The sequence below is a fragment of the Otolemur garnettii genome, unplaced genomic scaffold, assembly GCF_000181295.1.
Source record: "Otolemur garnettii isolate 467f Iridium unplaced genomic scaffold, OtoGar3 scaffold00063, whole genome shotgun sequence".
Taxonomy (NCBI): Eukaryota; Metazoa; Chordata; class Mammalia; order Primates; family Galagidae; genus Otolemur; species Otolemur garnettii.
In genome coordinates this window covers 3180619-3204276 of record NW_003852458.1, presented here as the reverse complement: position 1 = coordinate 3204276, position 23658 = coordinate 3180619, and the positions used below count along the sequence as shown (strand labels likewise).

Below are 23658 nucleotides of genomic sequence, written 5' to 3'. Positions count from 1 at the left end.
AAAAAAAAAAAAAAAAAGCTTTCGTGGTATTGTAAATGTAGTAAGTCTCAGGACCCTTCCAAAGCCCAGCAATATTATCTGTTGTTTTTGTTTTTGGCAAAATTACAACAGTAAGAAGTGTGTACATGTGTTTTTGAGGTGTTTTTATTTTTTTAACAGAGAACTTCCATCTATTTCTGTATAAACCTCACAAGCCACTAAACTTGGATCATCCCTTGGAGACCGCTTATCCTTATTTATAACTTCCACATTTTTTCCTAGGAAAAGAAATACATTAGAAATTTTTAAAACATCACAAATGTTTAGAATTTGCTTTTATCTCTTAGTAATATATAAAACGGTGTTCTTTAATAAATTTCTGCAACATTTTAAATGACTGTATAATAGGTATTCAAAATATACTCAACCTTTAAATAGTTAAGTGGTTTCTAATTTTTATGTATTTATCACCATGGTGAATTTCCTTAAAGCTAAATATTTATGCCCATCCTGAGTTCCTTAGTATTCCTAAGTGGAAGTGTTGATATGTAGCATACACATTTCTTATTTGTTGTTAATTCATTCTAATCCACAATTTTGTAATGGGAATTTCTCTCCATTTATCATATGCACTTTTCCAGTTGCTGCAAAGTTTTATAATCTTAATGTTTTCATGACTCCACAACATTCCTCTTTATGAATACAACAATTGGTCTATTCCTCGAACATCTGAGTTATTCTCAATTTTTCACTAATACCCCAAGAAACTCTTTTCTCTTTTTTAGATTATTTCCTTAACATAGCTCTTCAGAAGTGGGTCAAAAATTGTAATAGTGACCAACCCAAGAGCATTGTTCATAAACAATACAGCCTTGTGACAGAGAAATGAGGAATGTCAGTGTGAACAAAGTACACGATAGGCTTGGGGTCCCAAAGGCTGGCAGACACCCACATTCAGTACATTTAATCTGGGGCCGTAACAAGACCTGTCTCTATCTTGTGGGCTTGGTTGACCATTCTGGAGAATATCTTCCCCAGCTAGGAACAAGTTGTCCAGAATTTTTCTGACAAACTATGGTTAAATGACTCACAAATGTCTAAGAACTAAACACGATTATAAAATCATATCCTGTAAATGAGGTCGAAACAGCTGCTCCAACAAACCCAGGAGAGGACCTAAGCACTCTTTTGTTCTGTTTTATTTCCAGTAATGTGTGGCAGTGTTCTTAATCAACAGCATCAGGCTGTCTGTGACGAGAGAACCACATACAGCAAATTGGATCTAAATTTAGGTAATTTTCTGTCCAGGAAACACAGGCCTGTTAATTAGCCTACATAAGGTCTAAGCATATAACCGTGATTCTTTAATGTGGTTCTCCAACCACTTGAGCTAATGAACTATAGATGCAAAATAATTTCACAGTTTGAGTATAATACAAGTACCTAGGTGGGTTGTAAATAACAAGCCAGGCCCTCCAGTGATGCTTTACTTCACGGAGCACCAGCAAGTGAGGCCCAGAGGACATTTTAACCGTCCTAAAGGAAACGTGCCCAGAAAATCCCATTGGCCTTTTGTTTCTTTTCATGATATGAGTAAATGGTGAGCAGAGAGGGCCTGCAGGTGATGAGGAATGGTCAGCATTTCCGTTTTATACTCATTCATTCAATACAGTGACTGGTGCCAGAAGCCAGCCTGGATGCTGCAGCTGAACAGGGACAGTAATCACCAAAGTGCCATCCACACATTTATTTACTATGGGGGGGCGGGGGGGGGGTTAAGGGGCTTTCCTTCCAAATGCACTTGAACAGGCAGGAATCTACAGGCTGATCTCCAGAACTGCTGAACTAACTCATTGACCAGTGCTTACAAAACAATCCATCCTCCAACTGGTCAAGGGGCACAGAAAATTTCTGAAGGACCCCCAAGGCTGGGCACAGTGGCTCACTTGAGCTCATGAGTTCAAGACCAGCATGGGCAAGAGTTGAGACCCCCATCTCTACTAAAAAATGAAAAACTAAGGCAAGAGGATCTCTTGAGCCTAAGACTTTGAGGTTGCTGTGAAGTATGAAGCCATGGCACTCTACCAAGGGCAATCAAGTGGGGAAGGGGAAGAGAAAGGGCAAAGGGGAAAGGGAAAGGGAAAAGGAAAGGAAAGAGAAAAGACAGAAACCACCATAGGTGGGGTGGGGGTAGGGGTACTGTCCAAAATCTGCTGCAGCACAGCCAAGCTAGGCTAAGTCACATCTTTTGTTACTTTAAAAACAGAAAACAATACAAAACAATGTGCTCATACCTTAAGCCTAGGGTGGCAATTCTCACTTAGGTCCTCCTCTCCCAGCTGCACACCCTCCTTAAAAACAGGTCTGACCACTCTGATTCCCGTAGTCTCCGCCCACTCTTATCTCTGACCCCAAAGGGTATCTCAGAGGATACTTCTGTGGAGCATGCTTTGGTCAACGTTTAACTAGATTATCACCTGTCAGTTGCCACTGGAAAGTGGAATGAGGAATTTGAAATTCAATCTCAGGCCTTTACTTGGTTGGCTGGGGTCATCATATTTGGTATTTCCTGACAGCAGACACCTGTGTGCACCCGCAGCAGCAGGACACGGTGACTATGGTGGCAGGAGTCCCTGGTGCAAACCCTGCTTCCTACTTTAGCTTTATGATCTATCCCCCTGTAACTCAGAATGTAACCTTACTGGGGGTCAATGCAGATGTAATTAGTTAAGAATAAAGTGGGCCCCTACGTACAACAGTGAACTTTCTAAAAGGGGAAACTTAGAAACAGACATTAACAGAGGGTAAACAGTAAGCAAAGAGGAGGGCAAAAAGTCGGGACAGCAAACTGCCAGAAGCTCGGGGAGGGCCATGGAAGATTCTTCCTCACAGTCCTCAGGAGAAATTCATCCTGCTGACACCTCCAGTTCAACCCAGTCTGTGGCCCTTTGTTACCGAAGTGCTAGGAAACTAATACAGCGAGTTATGACAGTGTGGTATTCTCATTTGTAAACTAGTGATAAAAACAGCACTTCACTAATAGGCACAAATAAATTATAACTGTTTAATTATAATAATTTGTTAGGTTGCTTAGAATAATGTCTGGCAGGTAAGTGCATTTCAGTGATAAACAGTTGTTCCCATTCTTTTAAAATCCAAGGTATTCTCACTTTTCCCCTAGGTTTCCTAATGTCTCTTCCCTCCAAGTTGCTTAGTGACATGCAAGTGCAAAAGTAAGCCCACGCCAGATTTCTCAGGAGATGAGGGGCTGGAGGGGCAGAGCAGCAGGGTGTGGCCCCACAACTCAGACCTTCCTTTATGTAGCAGAGGAATCTGGGCTCCCTCCCTGGTCTCCTTCACACCCACTCACATCCCGTCCTCCTCCTCCCCACGGCAGCCACCACCCTGGCCTTGGCCCTAATCCTGGCCCTTTTTCCTGCTTAGTTTCTCAAAACCCTGAATCATCCTACTGCCAAAATGTAACCATCCTGCAACTTCACTCTTTGCTTTCACCCCCCCATCCCCCCCCCACACACACACACCGGGCTCTCGCTGCTGTACAGAGAAGTCTACCCCTCCCACCGAACTTTACTTTCCATCACTTATCCACGTACACTTCTCTTTTCATTACCATCTCTTCACCCTAACTCTACTCTTGGGGGCTGTCCTCATTAGTCCTGTCTTCTCTATTATTCCTAATGTACCAAATCAAGATGGGCCAGCCCCAAACTCCAAGAATGTTGAGGAGCCACGTTCCAGAGTTCATTGCGAATGGCAGAAGTCTGGCAGCGCTTAATTCTTTTAAATATGTCACCTAGTCAGTACACTTTTTTGAGCCTACCCGTCCATCACACACTACAGAGGACTTACAAATACCCGACACTGTGCAAGACGTCAGGAGGGGCAGTATCATTAGCTGCTATTTCTTGAGAAGTTGCTGTGTGCCAGATTTTATCCTAATCTTCACGTTGATGCTTTCAGGGAGGGGCTGGCCTCACCCCAGTTTACAGGTGAGAAAATGGAAGATCAGAGAGATTGTGTAACTTACCCAATATTACATAGAGAGCAAAGGACAACAGTGGGCAAGAGAGAAAATGGTTGAGAAGTAGTCCAAGGGGTGAACAACCAGGCCCCAAAGAATGTGGATTAAGGCACTGTCCATTTGGAAGGATGTCAATAGTCATTTTATATATAATGTACCTGAGTAGAGCCTTTCAGCTGCTTATTTTATCAATGACTTAGGCTAAGATTACATAAACATCCTACCAAGTGTGTGGATGATTCGAGGTGATTAGGATAAAAATCAGAATTGAAAATAGTCTAAAAACCTACAGAAATAACTTTGTCTAACAAAATGGAACTTGACACATTTAATTAACAAATAAAATTTAACAAGGATAAACACAGTGTGCTCCATTTGGGTTCAAATATCCCACAGCACAAGTACGTGAAGAGAAAGCTTCAAAAGCAACACTGGGAGAGAAACAAATCAATGCACTCAGCTGGTAATGTGTACCCCCAAAAAAGCTAATATGATCTTGGGTTATATTAATAAAGATACACGTCTAACAAATCTAAAGTTCTGTTCTGAATTGTAAGCCCTAAGATTTGAATCAAACTGTCATATACTTTCGTGTGTTGTTTTGCTTTTCTTTTTAGACAGAGTCTCACTATGTCACCCTGGGTAGAGTGCCATGGCATCACAGCTCACAGCAACCTCAAACTCTTGGGCTTAAGCGATTCTCTTGCCTCAGCCTCCCAACTAGCTAGAACTACCGGCACCCACCACAACACCTGGGTATTTTTTGTTGTTGTTGCAGGTGTCATTGTTGTTTAGCTGGCCTGGGCTGGGTTCAAATCTGCCAGCTTCAGTGCATGTGGCCTGTGCTGTAACTACTGTGCCACAGATGCCAAGCCAAACTCTCATAGACATTTAGATGAAATTAGTCCCTGCGATTTAGAATCCTCAGACTTCACAGTTTCATAAATTACATATTAACTGAATACACAGACTCAATGTAACCTAAAGCTAAGTTTATAATGTATAATTGATGAGATCAGATGATATTAGTTCTTATCTGTGTAAGAAACCCCAAATTATGACTATAAAATGATTATTGTTGGGTTGTTTTTAAACAAACCCATGTTAATCCCACATGTGATCAGATCAGGTCACCAATATATTACTGGACTTAAAAAGAAAAGCCTGACTGATTACTTAACATCACCAACAGGTAATACTCAAGAGCAGTTTGCATTCCTAACATGGAAAAAGCATTTAACTTTACCTAAACAGCCTGCTGCAATATAGGCTTCCAGTAATGGGACAATGGGTACTGGGGAAGTAGCAATCATTAGTCACTTCTAGGGTAAAAGTAGTCAAAATTGCAGAAAGTCACTCAAGTCTGAGAATGCTGTGGCACACCTTTACCATCCACCATCCAAGTCTCAAAGGAGACCCTCTCTGGAAACTGCCTATGTTTGAATTAATTATCACTAATAAGCATTCTTCCCCTCTCCCTAGAGGTTTATCTGGTTTTAAGGTCACTTGAAACATGTTTTCCTGCCTCCTTTGCAGCTAGGTTGGTAGGGGCGTGTGACTGAGCTCAATCAGTTCCCTGAGAGGTGATGATTCCTTTAAAAAGGAAAATGTTTGTGCTCCACTCCCCCTCTTTCTGGTTCCTTAAGACTTGAATGAAGATCATTCAACAAGGACAACTCCCTAGAGCAGCCCTGTCCAAAAGAATCGTCATTGTTATTTTAAAGTAGCTATACTGAAAAGAGGTAAATAAAAACCAGTAAAATAAATGGTATTATATGTCTAGGATCTTAGTGCTTCAATGGGAAATTATAAAAAATTATTAAGATATTTATATTCTTCTGGGGGAACAAAGTCTTTAAAAACTGATGTTTATTTTTTATACTTGCAACACATTTCAAATGTTCAAGAGGCACATGTGGCTAGTGGCTACCATACTGTTGGAGTGTAGCAGAAGAGCATCAAAGAAGGACTTGGACCCCAAGATGAGTTAATCCATGCAGCAGAGCTGCCCTGCTGGCCTTTAGATTAATTGAAACTTTTACATCAAAAGAAAATGGCTTCTGTCTTGCTTGAGCCACTGTATTTCAGGGTATTTTGTTAAAATTGCTTATCCTGTACCTAAGTAATACATTCACTGGGACCTCACAGAAGGACTCCGCAGCTTCTCAGTTATGAAACAAGCCATTAAAGAATGGCTGGATTCACGAGTTCACACTAACTCTTATCAAACCCCCCTCTAAAAACAGTTCATGCCTGAAAAATTGCCATAGAAACTTTCTCAGCATTGGGAAATACATCTCAGAATAAACATATCCAAGGAGAGCAGCTGGTTCCTTAGACCTTTTCTGGCTCTATTCTCACATTATCAATTTCTCCTGCCCATTGGGCAGCCCAGGAAGCATGAGGGAGCTAGAAGCCATCAGCTCATTTAGCATCCTGAGAAAATAAAAAATGAAATTCTTTTAGGTGGTGCTTCCAAAAAAGTAAAAGCATTTTCATTAATGCAATAAAAAACTGCTCTAACAATTGAATAATCAAGACTTTCCTTTTTTAAAAGGAGGTAAGGATAAACAAAAGGAAAGCCCAGGCTAGTCACTAATGCCATCTATAAAGACCTGATGGGCTAAGGCTGACCCTACCGCCATATACATGAAAATAACCACCTCCACTGAACAAAGATCTCTGGGTAGAAACTCAACTGAAAACCTCCATGGGATGATTCAAAAGTTGTTGCTGTTTCACTTCCAAGACAAAGTGAAGTGAAGAATTTGTCAAAACAAAAAACATACATGTCAACAATAGCTTCAGTTCAAAAGGATTGAGTAATTAATTCATAAGAAAGAGATAAGAGATAATAACCTGACTGACTCATTGCAGATAAAAGATTTCCCCAAGTTTAGGACCCAGGTTTTTGGTTTCATGCTGGTCTCTGGCTGGAATGGTATCACGTTTACGGTCTGGGATGAGTAGAATAAAGCTGTGACCCCAAATGGAGCTCTGCTTAAACCTACATGTTTTACCGGCTCCCCTGGAAGAACAGAAGAGGAGCATCTGTTCTCTCTCTCTTCAAAACTTAAGACTGAAATAGATTTGGCCCTCGGAAATGAAAGAACACAAGATTTTCCCAGATTCTCTCCTGCCAGGGAGGAATGATGCTGAAACATTGGTGAACTTTGCCACTGCAATGGGCTTATGATGACGTAAAATCACTGTACAGGTCTTATTTAAGCTTAGGGCAACAGGGTGGGAATCATTTACACAGTTTGAAGCTGCACAATTTAGGAATGCCTTGTGTCAGCAAGTGAATGTGACAAGGCAAGCTCTTGTGTCAAGAAAAAGCAAGATCCCCATATCTCTGCCATTTACCAACCCAGGGACTTTGGACAAATTTCTTACCTGCTCCTGACCTTCATTTCTTTCTCTATAAAATGCTATTGTAACAATGGTGTTTACTGGATAGAGTTTTGTAAGTATTAAGGACAAAAGGTATGCCAAGATTGTGGCACCATGCCTGGTGCCTAAGGAACACTCAGTACGTTAGGACTCCTCCCCTTACTACTATTGTACAAGCTTAGCATCCATGAGGTTCATTCTTGCTATCAGTATGACATATGAGGCAGTGATAAAAAGCCCCTGAAAAAGTGTGACGCTCCATCCTCACTCTCTCAGACAATGAAAATAGTGCCAATGGTGGAGTGAGGTCTATGACAGTGCGTGCTCCGTGGATGAACGCCTGGAGAAATTGCTTGAAGATGCAAAGGGCAGAGGTGTGTTACGGGTGGAACTGTACCCTCACCATTCATGAAGCCCTAATGCCCCTTTAAACTCAGAATGTGACCTAATTTAGAAACAGGGTTTAAATGAGGCAATCCAGTTTAAAGGAGATCATTATAGTGATCCCTAATCCAATGAGTGGTGTCCTTATAAAAATGAAATCTGGGTACAGACACTTGCACACAAGGAGAATGACGATGAAGACACATAGCAGGCTGATGCTTCCACAAGTCAAAGGCTGCCAGCAAACCGGCAGAATCTAGGACACAGCAGGGGACAGCTTCTCCCTCACTGCCCTGGTGAGGAGTCAATCCTGCCAATACCTTGATCGTGGACTTGTAGCCTCCAGAACTCTGGACACAATAAATTTGTGTTGTTTGGCCACCCAGTTTTTGAACTTTGCTGTAGCAGCCCTAGCACACTGATCCAGGGTGAAATCAGGCAGCAAGCAATTTCTCGGTTTAAAAAGGGCTAAAAAGACCTAGAAAATATGTAGCATGACATAAATCTGACTAAATTTCTCTCTAGAACTTTTACTAGAGTCTCACACCTCTGCCCAAAGGGGTCATCTTCAATGCACAGCTTATGAACAAGATTGTTCTATACGTCTGTTCTTAAGTTGAATTTGTATGCTAAGTTGGGACAGGCACATTTACCTATTACCTATTGTAGCCTCTGTAAGGGTGAGTCGTAAATAAGTCAGATGTTTGTAACTCAAAGACTGCCTGTATTTTAAAATTATATCTATGAAAAAAGCAGCTCAATTTTACAGTGGATCTGACCAAGACTCCTGTCTACAGAAAGAAGTGGATTTCAAATACTATCATTTTGTGTGTACAAGAGCATTTGTGTGTATGTGGGGCAGAGGAGGGAGGCTTAGGCATCTGTAACGACATATTATAAATAACTAAGACCTCCTTGAAAAAATACCTTGGCAGAGATGTCGGTCGTCGACCTTCATAAGAGCTGTTATCTCAACAGGCAACAAATTCAAACCCCTGTCTGAACAGGATGTGTCTGGTTCCCCAAGATTCATGGGGTGTGTGCACTTCCTTGGCTAGAAGCTACAACAGCTCTACAATAGCTCCTCCATAAAGGTATACCAAAAATTTAATCTTTCACGGAGCCAGTCATTTTAAACTGGCTATTTTGCTTTTTTTAATGGAATGTCTGCTGCTTCTCTATTAAAAAGGGAAAATGTAATTTGGAACAAATTTTTCATAAAAGTGAACACACACCCACAAAGTAAACTGTGAAGCCCTCAGTCATGTCTGAGTGGCATTTCTGAAGATTTGTTACAAAGATCTTTCAACTCTGCTTCCTATCCCTCCACCTCCACCCTTTTCACTCAAGGCACTGAACATTGGCATTTACAAAGAAATTCCAGAAGCCTAAGCATTTTATTAGCGAAGGGAAATCCCAACCTTTCTGGCTTCATTTCTCATGATGACAGCTCATTTTTCCATGTGGAACCACATGCCAGTGGCTGCAAATATTTGGAGAGGTAAAGCAGTCTCTTTCAAATTATAGTCATAAAAGACATAAATGATGATGATTTAGAACTCTGGGCTTCTTTTGTAAGCATACAAGTCAGTCTATCCACTTTAAAAACTAGATGAAAACTTTATAGTGTTTTATTGACATACTCAGAGCCAATACTCAGGGCACTGGGGTGGGCTCCTGAAGTATTACCATTTTTCATGACCAGGGCTATTTTTGAGACTGAATCTTCCCATCATGCTACAGGCTGGCTCCCTGCATTGGCCTGCCCCGTATCCCACTTATGCTTCCAAGTCCCACCTATCTTCAAGGCCTTGATGAAGTCCCACCTCCATGAAGCTTCACAAATTCGCCCACTTCCAGTGATTCATCTCTCTGAAAATCGATAGCATTTTATCACCAAGTCCCACAACTTAACAACTAGTTACAGCATCTTGAAGGTGACGTTAGTATCTGTATTCTATCCTACTTGTATTTTGCCTTAGTTATTTCCTATATTTTTTTCTCCTCCCTAAGTTTACTGTGTTCTTAAAGACAAGAACTATACTTCACATTTCTCCTATATCCCCTCTCGTATCTAACCCAACTTTAAGGGCTCCCAAAATAAAACTTATAAATGTGAAACAAAAAGGGTTATCCACCATAATAAAAGTTTCAAAATTCACATTAGCCTCTGTGGGTTATGTGCAGGGTGCTAAATGCTTTTTAAGGATCAAAACAACTAATTTCCCCTACTACACTCACGTAAACCTGCGCCTGACATGGTTCCAGCGGCAAAGGACACTCCCTTTATACCTCTACCCGCATGACAGTCCTAAGATCACAGAGCACCCTGAAGGCCATCTGTAGGAGGCCCCTTTGGTTCACTTTTGCCCTTTTTTTTTACTCCCAGGCTTTGCTCACAATGTCCACAAACTGATCTGGCCGCTGACCTCCCAGGCGCAGCCCGGCTGAAATGTGATCGCACCTGTGGGTCACCTGTCTTCTCTTCACACAGGCAGGAGAACCTGATCTACTATCTTCTTCTTACCCCCCAGAAATACAAAGAACCCTTTCTTCCTCTTCCTCCCTCACACACAGACAAGCAGAAAAATGTGATGGTGGATGGTTTAGGATATTTTAAGAAAAACCACTTGTTTCAGGTAAAAAAAAGATTATCGCTTGGCTCATTTAACTGAATGTAAACATGTGTAGACTTGTTTCTCCTGTAACAAGGAATACATACATATGCATGCACAGATACCAAACCACCCAAACCAAAAAGCACACACTGAAAAGCAAGCTCTGCCCCCCCTCTCTCCCAGCTCTCAGGTCCCCTCCTCACCAGCAGCCGTGTTTCCACATTATTCTACCCTCCAACCCCATAAACTTTTTGAATCCTGTTTTTTACTGTGGGTTCCTAATCAGGAGAAAGGGCTGAATATGAACTAAGTACCGCATGAGGACCAGGTTTCAGGATGTCTGTCTGACATTCAGTAGCTCATTTAACCTTCACGACCACCTTGTAAGGTGAATACTATTATTTTTCAGGTGAAGAACTTGAAGTTCAGAAGACACTTGTCTAAGGCCACAATCCTAGGTCTGAGTCCAGAGTTGCCTTTCCACACTGTTCTCTAGATCGCCCAGTTTTGTAAAGTAGAATCTCCATCCAAGACTCCTCCTCTTTCAGAAAACAGGATCTGGAATCCAACCACCTTGGCTAAAAAACTGGTTCTACAACTTAGAGCTCTAAGAACCCAGGCAAATTACTGTACATCCCCAGGCCTCAGTTTCTTCACCTATAAAATGAGCTTAACAGTAATACCTATCATGTAAGGTCTGTGGTAAGACGAATGAATTCCATATGAAGAGCTTGGCACGACACGGGACATACAATAAACACTTCATAATGATCAGTTATGATCAGCATTATCATCATGTGGCTGATTAACAAACTAGCATTTGACATGGTTTTCTTTTCTGCTTTTATTTCCTCCATTTAGTTTTACAGTGACATGTCTTGGGGAAACCATTCGTGATGAATTGGGGGAGACGTCTGAAATTTCCTGGCTCCCTCTACCAATTCCTTTTCTCTCCTCCCTCAGGTCTGTTCCATGAACATTTCTTCTCTTCCCGCTAACTGCCAAAATCCTTTGCTGCTGCCAAATCCCAGAAGCTTTTACTAGTGTTATTACTGTGGGGTTTTTTTTAAACGATGGAAATATTTCGGTTTTTTCTTCTTTTTTAAATTAGATTCCAGCAACACCCTCTTTACTGCCACCAGTCTGTAATTTCTAAACCAAAAATTTATGTGTCTATCATTACCCCAGACCCCTGTTCATCTATCATGGAACTCCGGACTGATGAAATTTTGCTAAAATAATTTTGACCTATATAAATGGAAGCTATCCAAATTCCCTTGCAGTGGAAAAAGACATTTGTTAACTTAGTCAGACAATTTAAGAAACCCATATCCGCTGAACTGGGCAACATTTTCCATTTAATTGCCCTTTCCTCCTTAACTAAAAGTCGAAGGAGATACATGGGCTGTGATTTGACCCAGCCAGCAAATGAGAGGCTGAGAACCTTTCTCAGTGAACAGCAGGAACACAGGGCCAAGGAAGTCAGGTAACATGGGCTCCGGCTGTGGCCAACAGCAGGTTGTATGGTGCTGGCCAACCCATTTCATGTCAGGTTTAGTCAATTTTACTAAAGAAAGAGAAGGAGAGACCAGCTTTTTCCTAAGAAAAAGCCCCTAGCCCCTTTCTTTAAGCGAGCCAATCTTTTGCAATCATCTTCTCAGCATTTCATCTGGCCTGGGCCTTATCAGGGCAGTAAGTTATATGTCAGGATGCAGCCTCGGGAGATAAGCTTCTGCCAAAAGTAGGTGTGCCTGTGACATGCTAGCCATAAAAGAGGCAGCCTCCATTTACTGCAAAAAGGCAGCTGTGCCAAGCTGTCAAAGTGTAATTCATGGCAAAGCAATAAACTCCAGGTTCATCTTTAATCACCTCATGTAAAATAACAGCTATTTCAAAGAAGACATACCTGGGATTCTATCTCATACCGTTCTATGAATTTCTCCCACTCTATGATTCCGTTGAAGCATTTGGAATGCAGCTCGTACAAGATTAGGGTCCCAGCAGGGTTTATAAGGAGACCTTTTGTTAAAATATCTTTGTGTATCACCCTTCTGCTATGTTATTTTTTCCCCATTTTCTCCTCTGGGAGACTTTGTTTCATAATTCTGACATCAGAATTGGTTCCTCCAATCCAAAGGCTATTATGATGGATAACAAAATGAGTAAGAACCCCAGGAATTCAGGGGGAGTAAGGTGCAGGCAGCAAAAGATATTGTTGTTTTACCACCAGAGGCTTAACAGAGAGTTCATCTGAAGCCAAAGATGAGCCATGCTAATATGCAATTCCTTAACCACCTTCCTGAGACCAGTTCCTCTTAAAAGTGACATTCTGAATTAGGACGTTGGCAACTTGAGAAACTGCTCTTTCTCTTAAGATGTTTAATGTTGACTGTTCCTTACTCTACAAGACATAGACCCCTAACATTTTTAAAATGTCACCCTTGAAATGTGCAAACAGCTAGGAACCTAGCGCATGCCATTGGCAGAAGCCACCTTGAGCAGGGGCCAAGAGTGCCCTGGTGTCTGCAGTTTAATAACCCAGCAGCCCCGTATCAAGGACAGATGAGGCACTATTTCTGCAGCTCTGTGGAGTAGAGGCCGAGCGGCCAGATGGTGAGTCACAGCTTACTTACATCACTCTTCCTGAACTTTGCTTTCAAGCTCTTCATGATTAGTCCATTCAGCCTTCCAAAGTTCTGGAGGAGATTTTTCAACACCTAAGTAGAGAAACAAAGAAAATGTGTAGGTCTCCAAATAAACACTACAGATACTATCTCCCAAATGGATTACAATACTTTAGGCCATGGGACAGAGACAGGGTTGGGCTGGGAAGGTAATCAGTTAACAGCCAGAAAGTGGCAAAGAACACTTACTATTCCCACTCATGTTCCCTAGAGTAGTATAATTGGCATATAAAAGTTGCACATACTTATGGTATATAACATGACATTTAAAGTATGTATATATTAATAAATGTGTGTATTACCTGACATACTTATTTTATTGTGGTAAGAACACTAAAAATATACTCTCAGCAATTTTCAAGTACACAGTAATGTGTTAATAACTATAGTTACCATGTTGTACAATAGATCTCTTGGTATTTCCTCTGTCTAACTGAACTTTAACTCTCTCTAATCCCTCACCCCAGTACTCTCAGAGCCCCTCCATCACCATTTTACCATCTGCTTCTGTGAGTTCGACATTGTTAGATCCTACATATAAGTGAGTGCCCAAACATTACAAGTAGAACAAGTTTAAGTTCCTGCTTATACGTCGCTGTATAAGATGCCGTGTCTGAAGGCTGAAGTAATTCCCTTACAAGTCCTTCATGTTGCAATCATACCATCCACCTCCTTCTGAAAGGCCAAAATAGTGGCAAATGATAAGGAAAACAGTTCATATTCCAAATGCCATTCATTCCCTATTTATTTTTCTCAGCGTTTTTCCATCCCCCCACCCCCTACCCCAAAGCACAGGGCAGTTAGTGAAAAATGCCAGGAACAACAAAGCCTCCCACATCAAATAGCTCATTCCTCAGGGGGCCTCTTCAAACAGTGCTCTCCAGGAGGTCCTGTGGAACCCAGCAATTCTGAGCTGCACTTGGCAAAGTCTTAAATTATTTCATTTATCAGGGATTCATGGTCCTCTAGAAAGTGAATGTACTTTTTTTTTAAGTAAGTATACATGTACCTTTTCAGGGAAGAAGGTTCCTGGCTGCACCCTTCCAAAGTCAAGACTACTGATCTCGTCTAAGCTCTTCATTTTGCAGAAGTAGAAACAGAGACTCAGAGAAGTTAAGAAACTTACCTGCAGTCATAAAACCTATTCATGATGGAATTCAGAACCAGTTCCCAAAGTCTGACTGGGAGCTCTGTAAAGGCGGAATCCTGTGCTAAAATACTATACAGATTTTCATTAAATCTAGAAATGTATAAAATGTGGACTATTTTGCCTGTCGACTAAGAAATCAAAGTCCAAAGGCAAGATAATGTATGTGAAAGTTCCCAACACATAGTAAGCAGCTCCATAAATGGAACATCAAGCCACTCTGACAGAAAGTGAGAACAGATGCACCTGAACAGGACCGTCCCAGCTGAGAACTAAGGAAGGGCAGGCAAATGTGGGCCCCAATAAGCATTGTGTTCTGAAGCCTGTCAAGGTCACTGCATGTTCCTCCACATCCTGATCATCCTAGACAAAACTGATTTGTGGAGATGTGGAAGGGGGGAGGGAATGCTGTACTCATCCCCACTCCTGTCCCAGGGTCTCTCTGGTCTATAATGTGTTTATTTCCATTATTGCTTCTGCCATTAAGCAGGGCCCTGGGTGAAAGGTGTGAAAACCCAGGGCTAGAATGGCGTGAATCTGGAGGCTGCACCACGACCACAGCCTCTCCATGGCCCCTTTCAATCTTCCCAGCCTCAGCAGGAGTGACAGAATGCATGTTGCCTTGGAAACTGTACACACTGTAATCACACACTGCTAACTGCCACGCATTTAATCACAGAGAACGCTGGGCAGGTACCTGAACACCAAGTAGAAATTCCAAGGCAGCAGTTCTCAAAGTCAGCCCCCAGTTAATCTGCATCAGAAGGACCTGTGGACAATTTGGAAATGCAAAATCCTGGTCCCTATCCTACAGAGAATGAATACCAAGGGGCAGAACCCAGGAATTTCCTCGGTTGAATTTTTTGCATAGTTAAGTTTGAGAACCTAGAATTGACACAGATGGAACAAGGAATACACTTGCCAGAGCTGGGCTGGTTTATAAACTGAGGTTGGGCTGACTTTTTCATGTCAAAACAAAATCATTTTTTGATGAATTAAAGTAAAAATAACAATAATCAGATATTCCCAAACTGTCACGAACTGTTGCTAGAAAATGGAAATCATCCTTGAAGTTAAATTCTTTCTACCCTCTGGTAGAAGTGCTAACAGGAGGGGAGAAAAGAGAAACCAAGACCTGAACGACCCACAAGCTGTGTGGTCCACCAAGGCTTCAGAACCACCCAAGTATCCCTGCATTCATAGATTCTGAGGCCACAAGGTCTTATGCAACGATGGGTAAGATTTTTGTTTGAAGTCATGGGGTTTTGAAGGCTCCTGTGTCAGTTTTTTTTTGCATATATTTATCTTAGGCTTTCTTACTTTTTTATACATGGGTTACTGCAAAAGTTTTGACACAGGCTGTGTTATGGTCTGTTATGTCATTTCCAAGAAACACAGTCAACAGCGTCCTTTCTGATTCACCTGTGCAAGTTTCACCTTCATCAGTCTTGCTGCAAGGGCTTCATTTGTTTTCTTCTGCATGGATTTTTACATTTCTTGATTTTTGTGTATCTCAAAACTTTCCTAATGACCCACATGAGCATTCAGCAAGAGGTATGCAAACTCTTACATGAGGAGAATTAAATAAAGTAACTGACTGCAAAAGTTCCCAGAGGAACTGCTAAGCGAACATCTTCCTGGAGTCCCTGGGCTCTGGGTATGTAATCGCTGGGTGGTCCACAAAGACAGAGAAAGGTGTCAAAGGAAAAGAAGTTCTGGAATCCTACAGAATAGTAACTCCAGAAACATGAACTGTAGCTGGGGGGTAAAGTTAGTAACAGGTCACTGCCTTCCTGGTATTCGTGGAAGGCTCTAACTCCTGGAAGCCATAGCTAGGGGGAAGTAACCTGTCCCCTAGAGTAACACCAGGTCTGCTCTGTCTCAGCAGCTCCTCTTCCCAACCATGACCTAGGAGTAAATCAGGGACTCATGTTTCTTCGGTCAGTTGCAATTTTACAGTCCCAATTCCCAATCTCCAATTTACAAAACTCAGCCTGTCTTGAGTAAAATGAAAGCTATCCGTTTAGTGTGGTGATACTAAATGGTGGCCCTTGGACAAGCCACTTAATCAGGATGCTGATTTAAAAAGAACTGCAGTGAAGCTGGACAGTAGCCTAATTTGAAAATGTAAGAAAAAGGATCACACATCTATGGAAAAATTATCTGAATAAAGTTTTCCCATTTTAAGCAGAATAAGCACATCTACCCAATGAGCAAAAATGTTATTACCCAATTAATTCTTTTTTTTTTGAGACAGCGCCTCAAGCTGTCCCCCAGGTAGAGCACCGTAGCATCACAGCTCACAGCAACCTCCAACTCCTGGGCTCAAGGAGTCTCCTGCCTCAGCCTCCCAAGTAGCTGGGACCACAGGCACCCGCCACAACACCTGGCTATTTTTTGGTTGCAGCCATCGTTGTTGTTTGGTGGGCCTAAGCTGGATTCAAACCCGCCACCTTAGGTGTATGTGGCTGGTGCCTTAGGCACTTGAGCCACAGGCGCTGAGCCCACCCAATTAATTCAAAATAAGTCACTGCTGGGCCGGGCGCAGGGGCTCACACCTATAATCCTAGCACTCTGGGAGGCCAAGGCAGGTGGATGTCTTGAGCCCCCAAGTTTGAGACCAGACTGAGCAAGAGAGAGACTTGGTCTTCTCAAACTAGGGCCGCAGCATTAGGAAGGTTGAGAACCACTGGTCTACACTCTAACTCTACGTGAGCAATTATCTGGTTACACACAACCACTAAGGACAATATTAACTCACAAACACAGATGATAGCTGTGCACACATGGACATTTTTCTTAAATCACAAGAATACATTACATTAGTACCCAAGATATCACACCAGGGCACTCAAAGGCATTGGTTTAAAATCATTTCCTCTGGCAACGGTGGCTCACGCCTGTAATCCTAGCACTCTGGGAGGCCTGAGGCAGGTGGATTGCCTGAACTTAGGCATTCAAGACCAGCCTGAGCCAGAGTGAGACCCTAAAAATAGCCAGGCATTGTGGCGCCTGTAGTCCCAGATACTTGGGAGGCTGAGGGGAGAGAATCGCTTGAATCCAAGAGTTTGAGGTTGCTGTGAGCTATGATGCCACTGCACTCTACCAAGGGCAACAAAGTGAGACTCTCTCAAAACAAATTTTTTAAATTAAAAAATAAAATAAAATCATTTCCTGCAAATCACTTCAGAATCAGAGAAGCAGAGTAAATAACGATGCCTTCTAGCTCATCCTTCCCCCATAGAAATGGAGATGCTTCTACAGACTCCTCAACCACGTGAGAACACTAACACACACACGCAGATGGGCTTTAGGATATTTTTCACCCAAGTTAAAAAGAACATCAGACTTCAAATCCATACCACTGAATAAAGTGCTGAACAAACATAAAAAAAAGGAAAATATAATATTTCTCTTCTTGTCAACCTCTACCTCTTCTCCCTGAAGTGCTTGGCTTTCCTCAGCAATAATCTCTCTGCAACCAAGATGGAATTTTAACCAAAAGCTCTGCAAACATTCAATTCTCTCAACTGGTAAAACAAACACATTCTGTGAAAGGTTCCTGCAATCTGACCTTCCCAGATAAAGATGTCCTTAACAATCGTCCCAGCTCTTCCCTCTGGGTAGAAACTGCTTCAAGTCCCTGCTTCTTGGATGGGCTGTGCCTAAGAATTATATCTCATGTTATGTCTCTTCTTCTGGAATCAAGAGTATAAAATGAGGGTCAGAGCCCAATAGATGCTGCTCCCCCTCGCTCAGCTTATGCCATCTCCAGCAGCTTAGTCTTAGAATTTTAAACCTAAAGATTTAGGTTCTGCGAACTGTGAGCTGACCCTGCAGCAGACTCCAATCTGACCGAGGGTATCGATAGAGAATAATAATCTTTTCAAAACCACCTTATCATGAAGTGTTCAATACTATAGAAATTCAAAGAGTAGAAATACGTATGGGCTGAAAAAACAGAAACATCTTCCTATTTAGGGCAGGGTTATAACTGGCCTTAAAAGAAACACAAGATTTAAGCAGGCTGAGGAGAAAAGGGTGTTTTGTCCACCTGTCCCAAATGTGGGGCACTCCTTTCTCAGATTTTCCAGGCAAGGGTCAGACATCTGTCTAATCCCTCCAAGGGGTCCTATAACTTTTATAATGGGGCTGAGTAGATGCTGTGATCTGAATGTGTGCCCCAAATGTTCAAGTCTTAGAAACAGAACTGCCAGTGTAACAGTAATAAGGGAAGGGCAACTGGGCCACGAGGGCTCCACCCTCCCGGATGGATGAATGCCATTGCCGTGGTGGCGAGGTAGTTCTTGCCAGCAGGTTGTTATCAAAGCAGGTTATTATCAAAGTGAGCCTGGCTTGTTTGCCCTTCCCCGCTTACGAGACGCTGAGCACCATTTTCTTGGATTTCCCAAACTCCAGAACCATGAGCCAAATAAACTTCTTCTTTTTTAAAAATTACCCATTCTATAGTATTCTGTTATAGCAACAGAAAATGTACTAAGACAATAGGTGTAATGGGAATCATTGCATAATTCCCTCCAAAGGAGAACCTCCCGTAGCCTAACCCCTTTACACCTGGATGTTGAGTGAGGATTTCAAGAGCCCTGTTACCAGTTTTCAGCAAATTTGACAATTTACATCTCAGACTGGCCACTACTTTGGAATAAACAATTTTCAGGGTAGGATTTTCATGTTGCTTATACTCAGGCCTTTGCATGTAATCAATAAATGTTTCACAAATGAACATGTAGGACAAAGCTATGGATTAGGCGCTTGGACAGACTTTAGATTTTACTTTTGACCTCAGCAAGGTTCTCTTTGATCCCAAGTGCACCGAGGAGGCTGAGTGGTCTGACATCAGTTAGCTTCACTGGGATTTCTGTAAATGCAACATAATAATTAGGTTTCACTATGTACAGATGGAAGTACTAAGTAGTTTTTAAAAACCCAAGCTCATGTGGCCTGTGAAGTCTTGCCGAGTTGCCCTCCTTTTTCCTTCCTGCCTGCCCCCTCCCCACTCATTGCAGCATCTCCTCAACCACATGCTAACCCCAGCTGAAGGTGCCCATGACCATTTTCAATAGCACAGTGTTAGGGTCAGGGACAGCAAGGATCATCAAACAGAAGTATGGAGGCAAGTTCTCAGGGTAAAGATTTTATCAGCCTGATCTAGAAAGAGCTGTGGAGCAGGCCAAGGAACCCCCACCAACCCAATTAACATGATGTGTATTGTTTCACAGGAGATCCTAGCCCTGCTAGTCAGGAAGCTCCTCAGTTAGGAAAATGTCCACCCCAGAGGACACTGATTCCTATCACGCCTACTCAGCCTCATGACAAGGGCTTACAGGACTGTAAAGATTACACAGGAGAATCTAAAATGCAGAAGAGGTATTGGCCCCTGCCTCGAAGCTAGGAAGGAAGGAGAGGTTACTGGGGTGTTGTGATCAGCCTGAAAGCTGGAGTTTATTTGTACATAGATGTGTGTTTCGGAGACAATCAGAACAAAAGGGAGTAAGTTCTCTTGAATTCTGTGAAAAGGGTTAGGCCAGAAAGAAGCGACTCTTTGATGGAGAAGCAACAAACCAAAGGTGAGATTGTCTCCTTCGCTAAGGGAATTGCAAGAGTAGGGTCCCCATGGTGGCCCAGGAGTGAGTAGGGAGAGGAGAGAGATCTCCAAAGAGCCTTACCCGGGCTTGCTAGAGCTGCCAGAGCAGAGCACAAAGCCTGAGTGGCTTAAACGATAGAAGCTAAAGTCCGGGATCAAGGTGTCAACAGGGCTGGTTTCATTCTGGAGCCTCTCGTTGGCTGCAGACAGCTGCATCTGCCTGTGTTTTCAGGTGGTCTCTGCTGTGTGTCTATGTCCTATCTCTTCTGAGGACACAAGTCATATGGGATTAGGGCCCACCCATGACCCTATTTACCTTTATATCTCTTTAAGGGCCCAATCTCCAAATACCATCACATTCTAAGGTGGGGGGTGGGGGAGGTAGGACTTCAACATACTGAGGGAGGCAGCAGGGTGTGGACAACATGGCTCTGTCTTGCTGTAGTTGCTTCAGTACCACTTGCCAGCCAAGTAAGAACTTTCTGGTCCCTCTCCGCTCTCATCTTCGCCCACCCCACTCCCAGTTTTTCCACAGGGAGATTCCTAGAGGGATCACCCACCCTAAAGAGAGGACAGAAGAGGCAGGGCAGCAAGGTGAAAAGGGGGAAGATATTTAATGTTAAGTCAGATTTCACCTTTTTAGCATTATCTGAAATTAGGCATTCCAAATTCTGAATTGATGCTATTTAACAGTTAAAACTGATCATAGAACTTTTTTAAACATCTAAGAATAAATAATGAGAGAAGCCATAGATTTCATCCAGAGGTGAGGAATACAGTAACTTTACTGAATAACAGCTTTATAATTAATAAGTCTTATTTATTCTATAAGCCAGATACATATGAATAATGACTGACTGAATAAGCAAGTAAATTTTATTCAGCATTAATTATGGGCTGGGTGCTTTCATATCTGTTATCTCTTTTATGAATTAACTAAGGTGCAGGTTTGTTAAAAGCCCAGAGGATAAATAAGTTTAGGGTCAAAAAATGATATAACAATAGTTTCATTTTTGGCAATGAATCCTTCTAAAAATACTCTAATATCTCACTTTTTTCAAAGAAAATAAATGAGCACGTTCTTTTTAAACCATAAATGTCATTCAGATATCATAATGATAATTACTTAATAAAACTCGTTTGAGACCTAACGTCCTATTTCCCAACTCACCTTTATCTAGGGGGTGACACTTCTCTTAAGAACTAAATATATCGGCTCGGCACCTGTAGCTCAAGCGGCTAAGGCACCAGCCACATACACCAGAGCTGGCGGGTTCAAATCCAGCCTGGGCCTGCCAAACAATGACAACTATAACCAAAAAATAGGTGGGTGTTGTGGCAGGTGCCTGTAGTCCCAGCTACTTGGAAGGCTGAGGCAAGAGAATCGCTTACGCTCATGAGTTGGAGGTTGCTGTGAGCTGTGATGCCACAGCACTCTACCTAGGGGGACAGCTTAAGGCTCTGTCTCAAAAAAACAAACAAATACATCATTCTTCTCTGAAACTAAAACCTGCCATCAACCAGGACTTGTCCATGAATCAGCCACAGCCAGCCACACTGATACAAAATTGGCTGTTACTCCCTGTCTGTCAAATCTGCTACTCATATGCTCCAGTAAGCCTACCAAGGAAGAGTCCCAAGGTTACCCCTGCCCTAAAGCCATTCAATTTAAAAACCATGGGCTTAATCAAAAACAAGCTACCTCTGAAATATAAAAATTATTCTAGCACTAACAAACTCCATTTGATTATCTTACATTGACGTTATTTTGAAGATGATCTCTAAAACGCCCTCCCTGATCTATGCTTCACCTTTTATGTTCATTTCAATATCTCCTTCTGAACACTGCACCGCGTTCAACTATCCAGAGAAAAACTGCCTGCATGTGCCTAGCAACCAACCCCAAACAGTATGGTGTATGTGCCATGAGTGGGTAAACTCCTTAGCATTCTCTCCAAAGTCAAGTCCTCGAGTCTGACCCATTTTGAAACCCTAAAGAACACATTACTTTAAAATTACTGGTCCAATCGCCAAACAGTATTGGTAGAAATACAAAATGGCACAGCCATTATGAGATGCAATCCAGCAGCTTCTTAGAAAGTTAAATATAAATGTACCTGACCCAGCAATGCCATTCCTATGTCTGAGAGAAATGAAAACATATCCCTACAAACACTTGTACGGGAACATTTATGGCAGCCGTGTTCATAACTGAGGAAAAAACTAAACAGCAGTCAACGAGATAAAGACAAAGTGTGGCATTTTCCTATAATGGAATACTGTCCAGAGACAGAAAGGAACGAAACGCAGAGGCACGATGGGTGCGGGTGAAGCTCAGAAACACGGTGGGGGCTGAGACTCGGACACAAAATGCCACACACTGCAGGATTCCATTTCTGTGACATGTCTACAAAAGGCAAAGTTACAGAGACAAAAGGTAGATTACTGGCTGTCTAAGGCTGAGATTGTTAACAGCAAGGGACTGCAACTGGCATAAGGGACCCTTCTGGGGTGAGGGAAGTGCTCTAAAATTAGATTGTGGTGACAGTTGCACAATTCTGCAAATTTACTGAAAATCACATAATTGTATACTAAAACTGGTGCATCTTACAAAATGTAAATTATACCTCAACAGAGCTGTTTTGGAAAAGATCAAAAGTAAAAAGTAAAAGGGAGGTCCACATACAAAGTGTTTGGTTACGAAAGGTATTTTTAGAGTTAAGTGGGAGTATGGGCTCTATTCATGGCTATATTTAATTCTTGCTTTTACTTTAGGAAGAGTCAAACGCCAAAAGCTGGCTTACCACATACATCATTGGTTCTTTGATTCAGATTCAAAATGGGGATGACTTGGACTCTCACATTCTGAAATGCTGGAAATGTCATTTACCATGATCACAGGGGTTCCGTTTGGCCTGCTGAATGAGTCTCTTTACCCAGGCATCAATGTCCTAAATATGATTCAGAGTAAGAGTTACATAAATAAGTTAATAAAACAGATCCTGCGAACTCCAATGCCCTAGAAGCAGGAGTAAGGGAGCGGATGAAAAGCCCGAAAATTCTTTCTGCTGCACCAACTATCACGTTTGGACATTATTCAAACACTGTAGATTCAAAAAAAGGACATTTCTCCTTCTCTCAGATGCCACAGTAAAAGAGGCACCTAGAACATCAACACCAGAGTTGCAGCCTGCATTTCTGCCTGTTCAGTGAAAATATGAGATCAGCAGCTTCATGACCCCACAGACATAAAATACAATAGTCTAAATGAAATGAATACAATGGGATGTCCCCTTTGAACCCGCAGGTTAGAGAGGGCATGTTTATCCTTCCCTTGCCGGCTATTAGCTGCTTCCTCAACTATTCTGCCCCAGCCCCTGCAGCCCCCCACCTCCAGAGTACTCCACTCATTACCTGCTTCTGACAGTGGGGCAATCCACAGGATACCTGCCAGCAATCCCAGTATGGATCTTCTGGCCTCTTTCCATTCTAAAAGTAATACTATGCTTCGACTCTCTTATAGGAACTAGGCCAACAATGAAAACTATTACAATTAACTGGAAACAAACAGCATTAGACTATGTTAAAACCCTCACAAAATAAAAAGCCACTGTAATAGCTGAGTCCAAGAGAAACTAGTGCTTGGGGTCTGGAGATGGGGTGGGCCCTATTTGCTGCCCAGGGACTTGAACCCACAGAACTGAGGAAGGAAAACAAGGAAGCTGGCTTGGCGCCTATAGCTCAACCTGCTAAGGCGCCAGCCACGTACACCTAAGGTGGCGGGTTCGAATCCCCAGCCCGGACCC

General features: G+C 42.3%; 1 protein-coding gene across 2 annotated transcripts in view; it reads right to left on the bottom strand.

The window, feature by feature from the left end:
* Positions 1-13159, bottom strand: part of RAI14 (retinoic acid induced 14) — a 115114-nt gene extending 101955 nt beyond the window's left edge. For both annotated transcript variants that reach the window (XM_012807101.2, XM_023514993.1), the window contains exon 1: positions 13050-13159. In XM_012807101.2, the coding sequence (XP_012662555.1) occupies positions 13050-13085 (36 nt within the window). In that variant the 5' untranslated portion in view covers positions 13086-13159. The remainder of the gene's footprint in view (positions 1-13049) is intronic.
* Positions 13160-23658: the final 10499 nt, after the last annotated feature.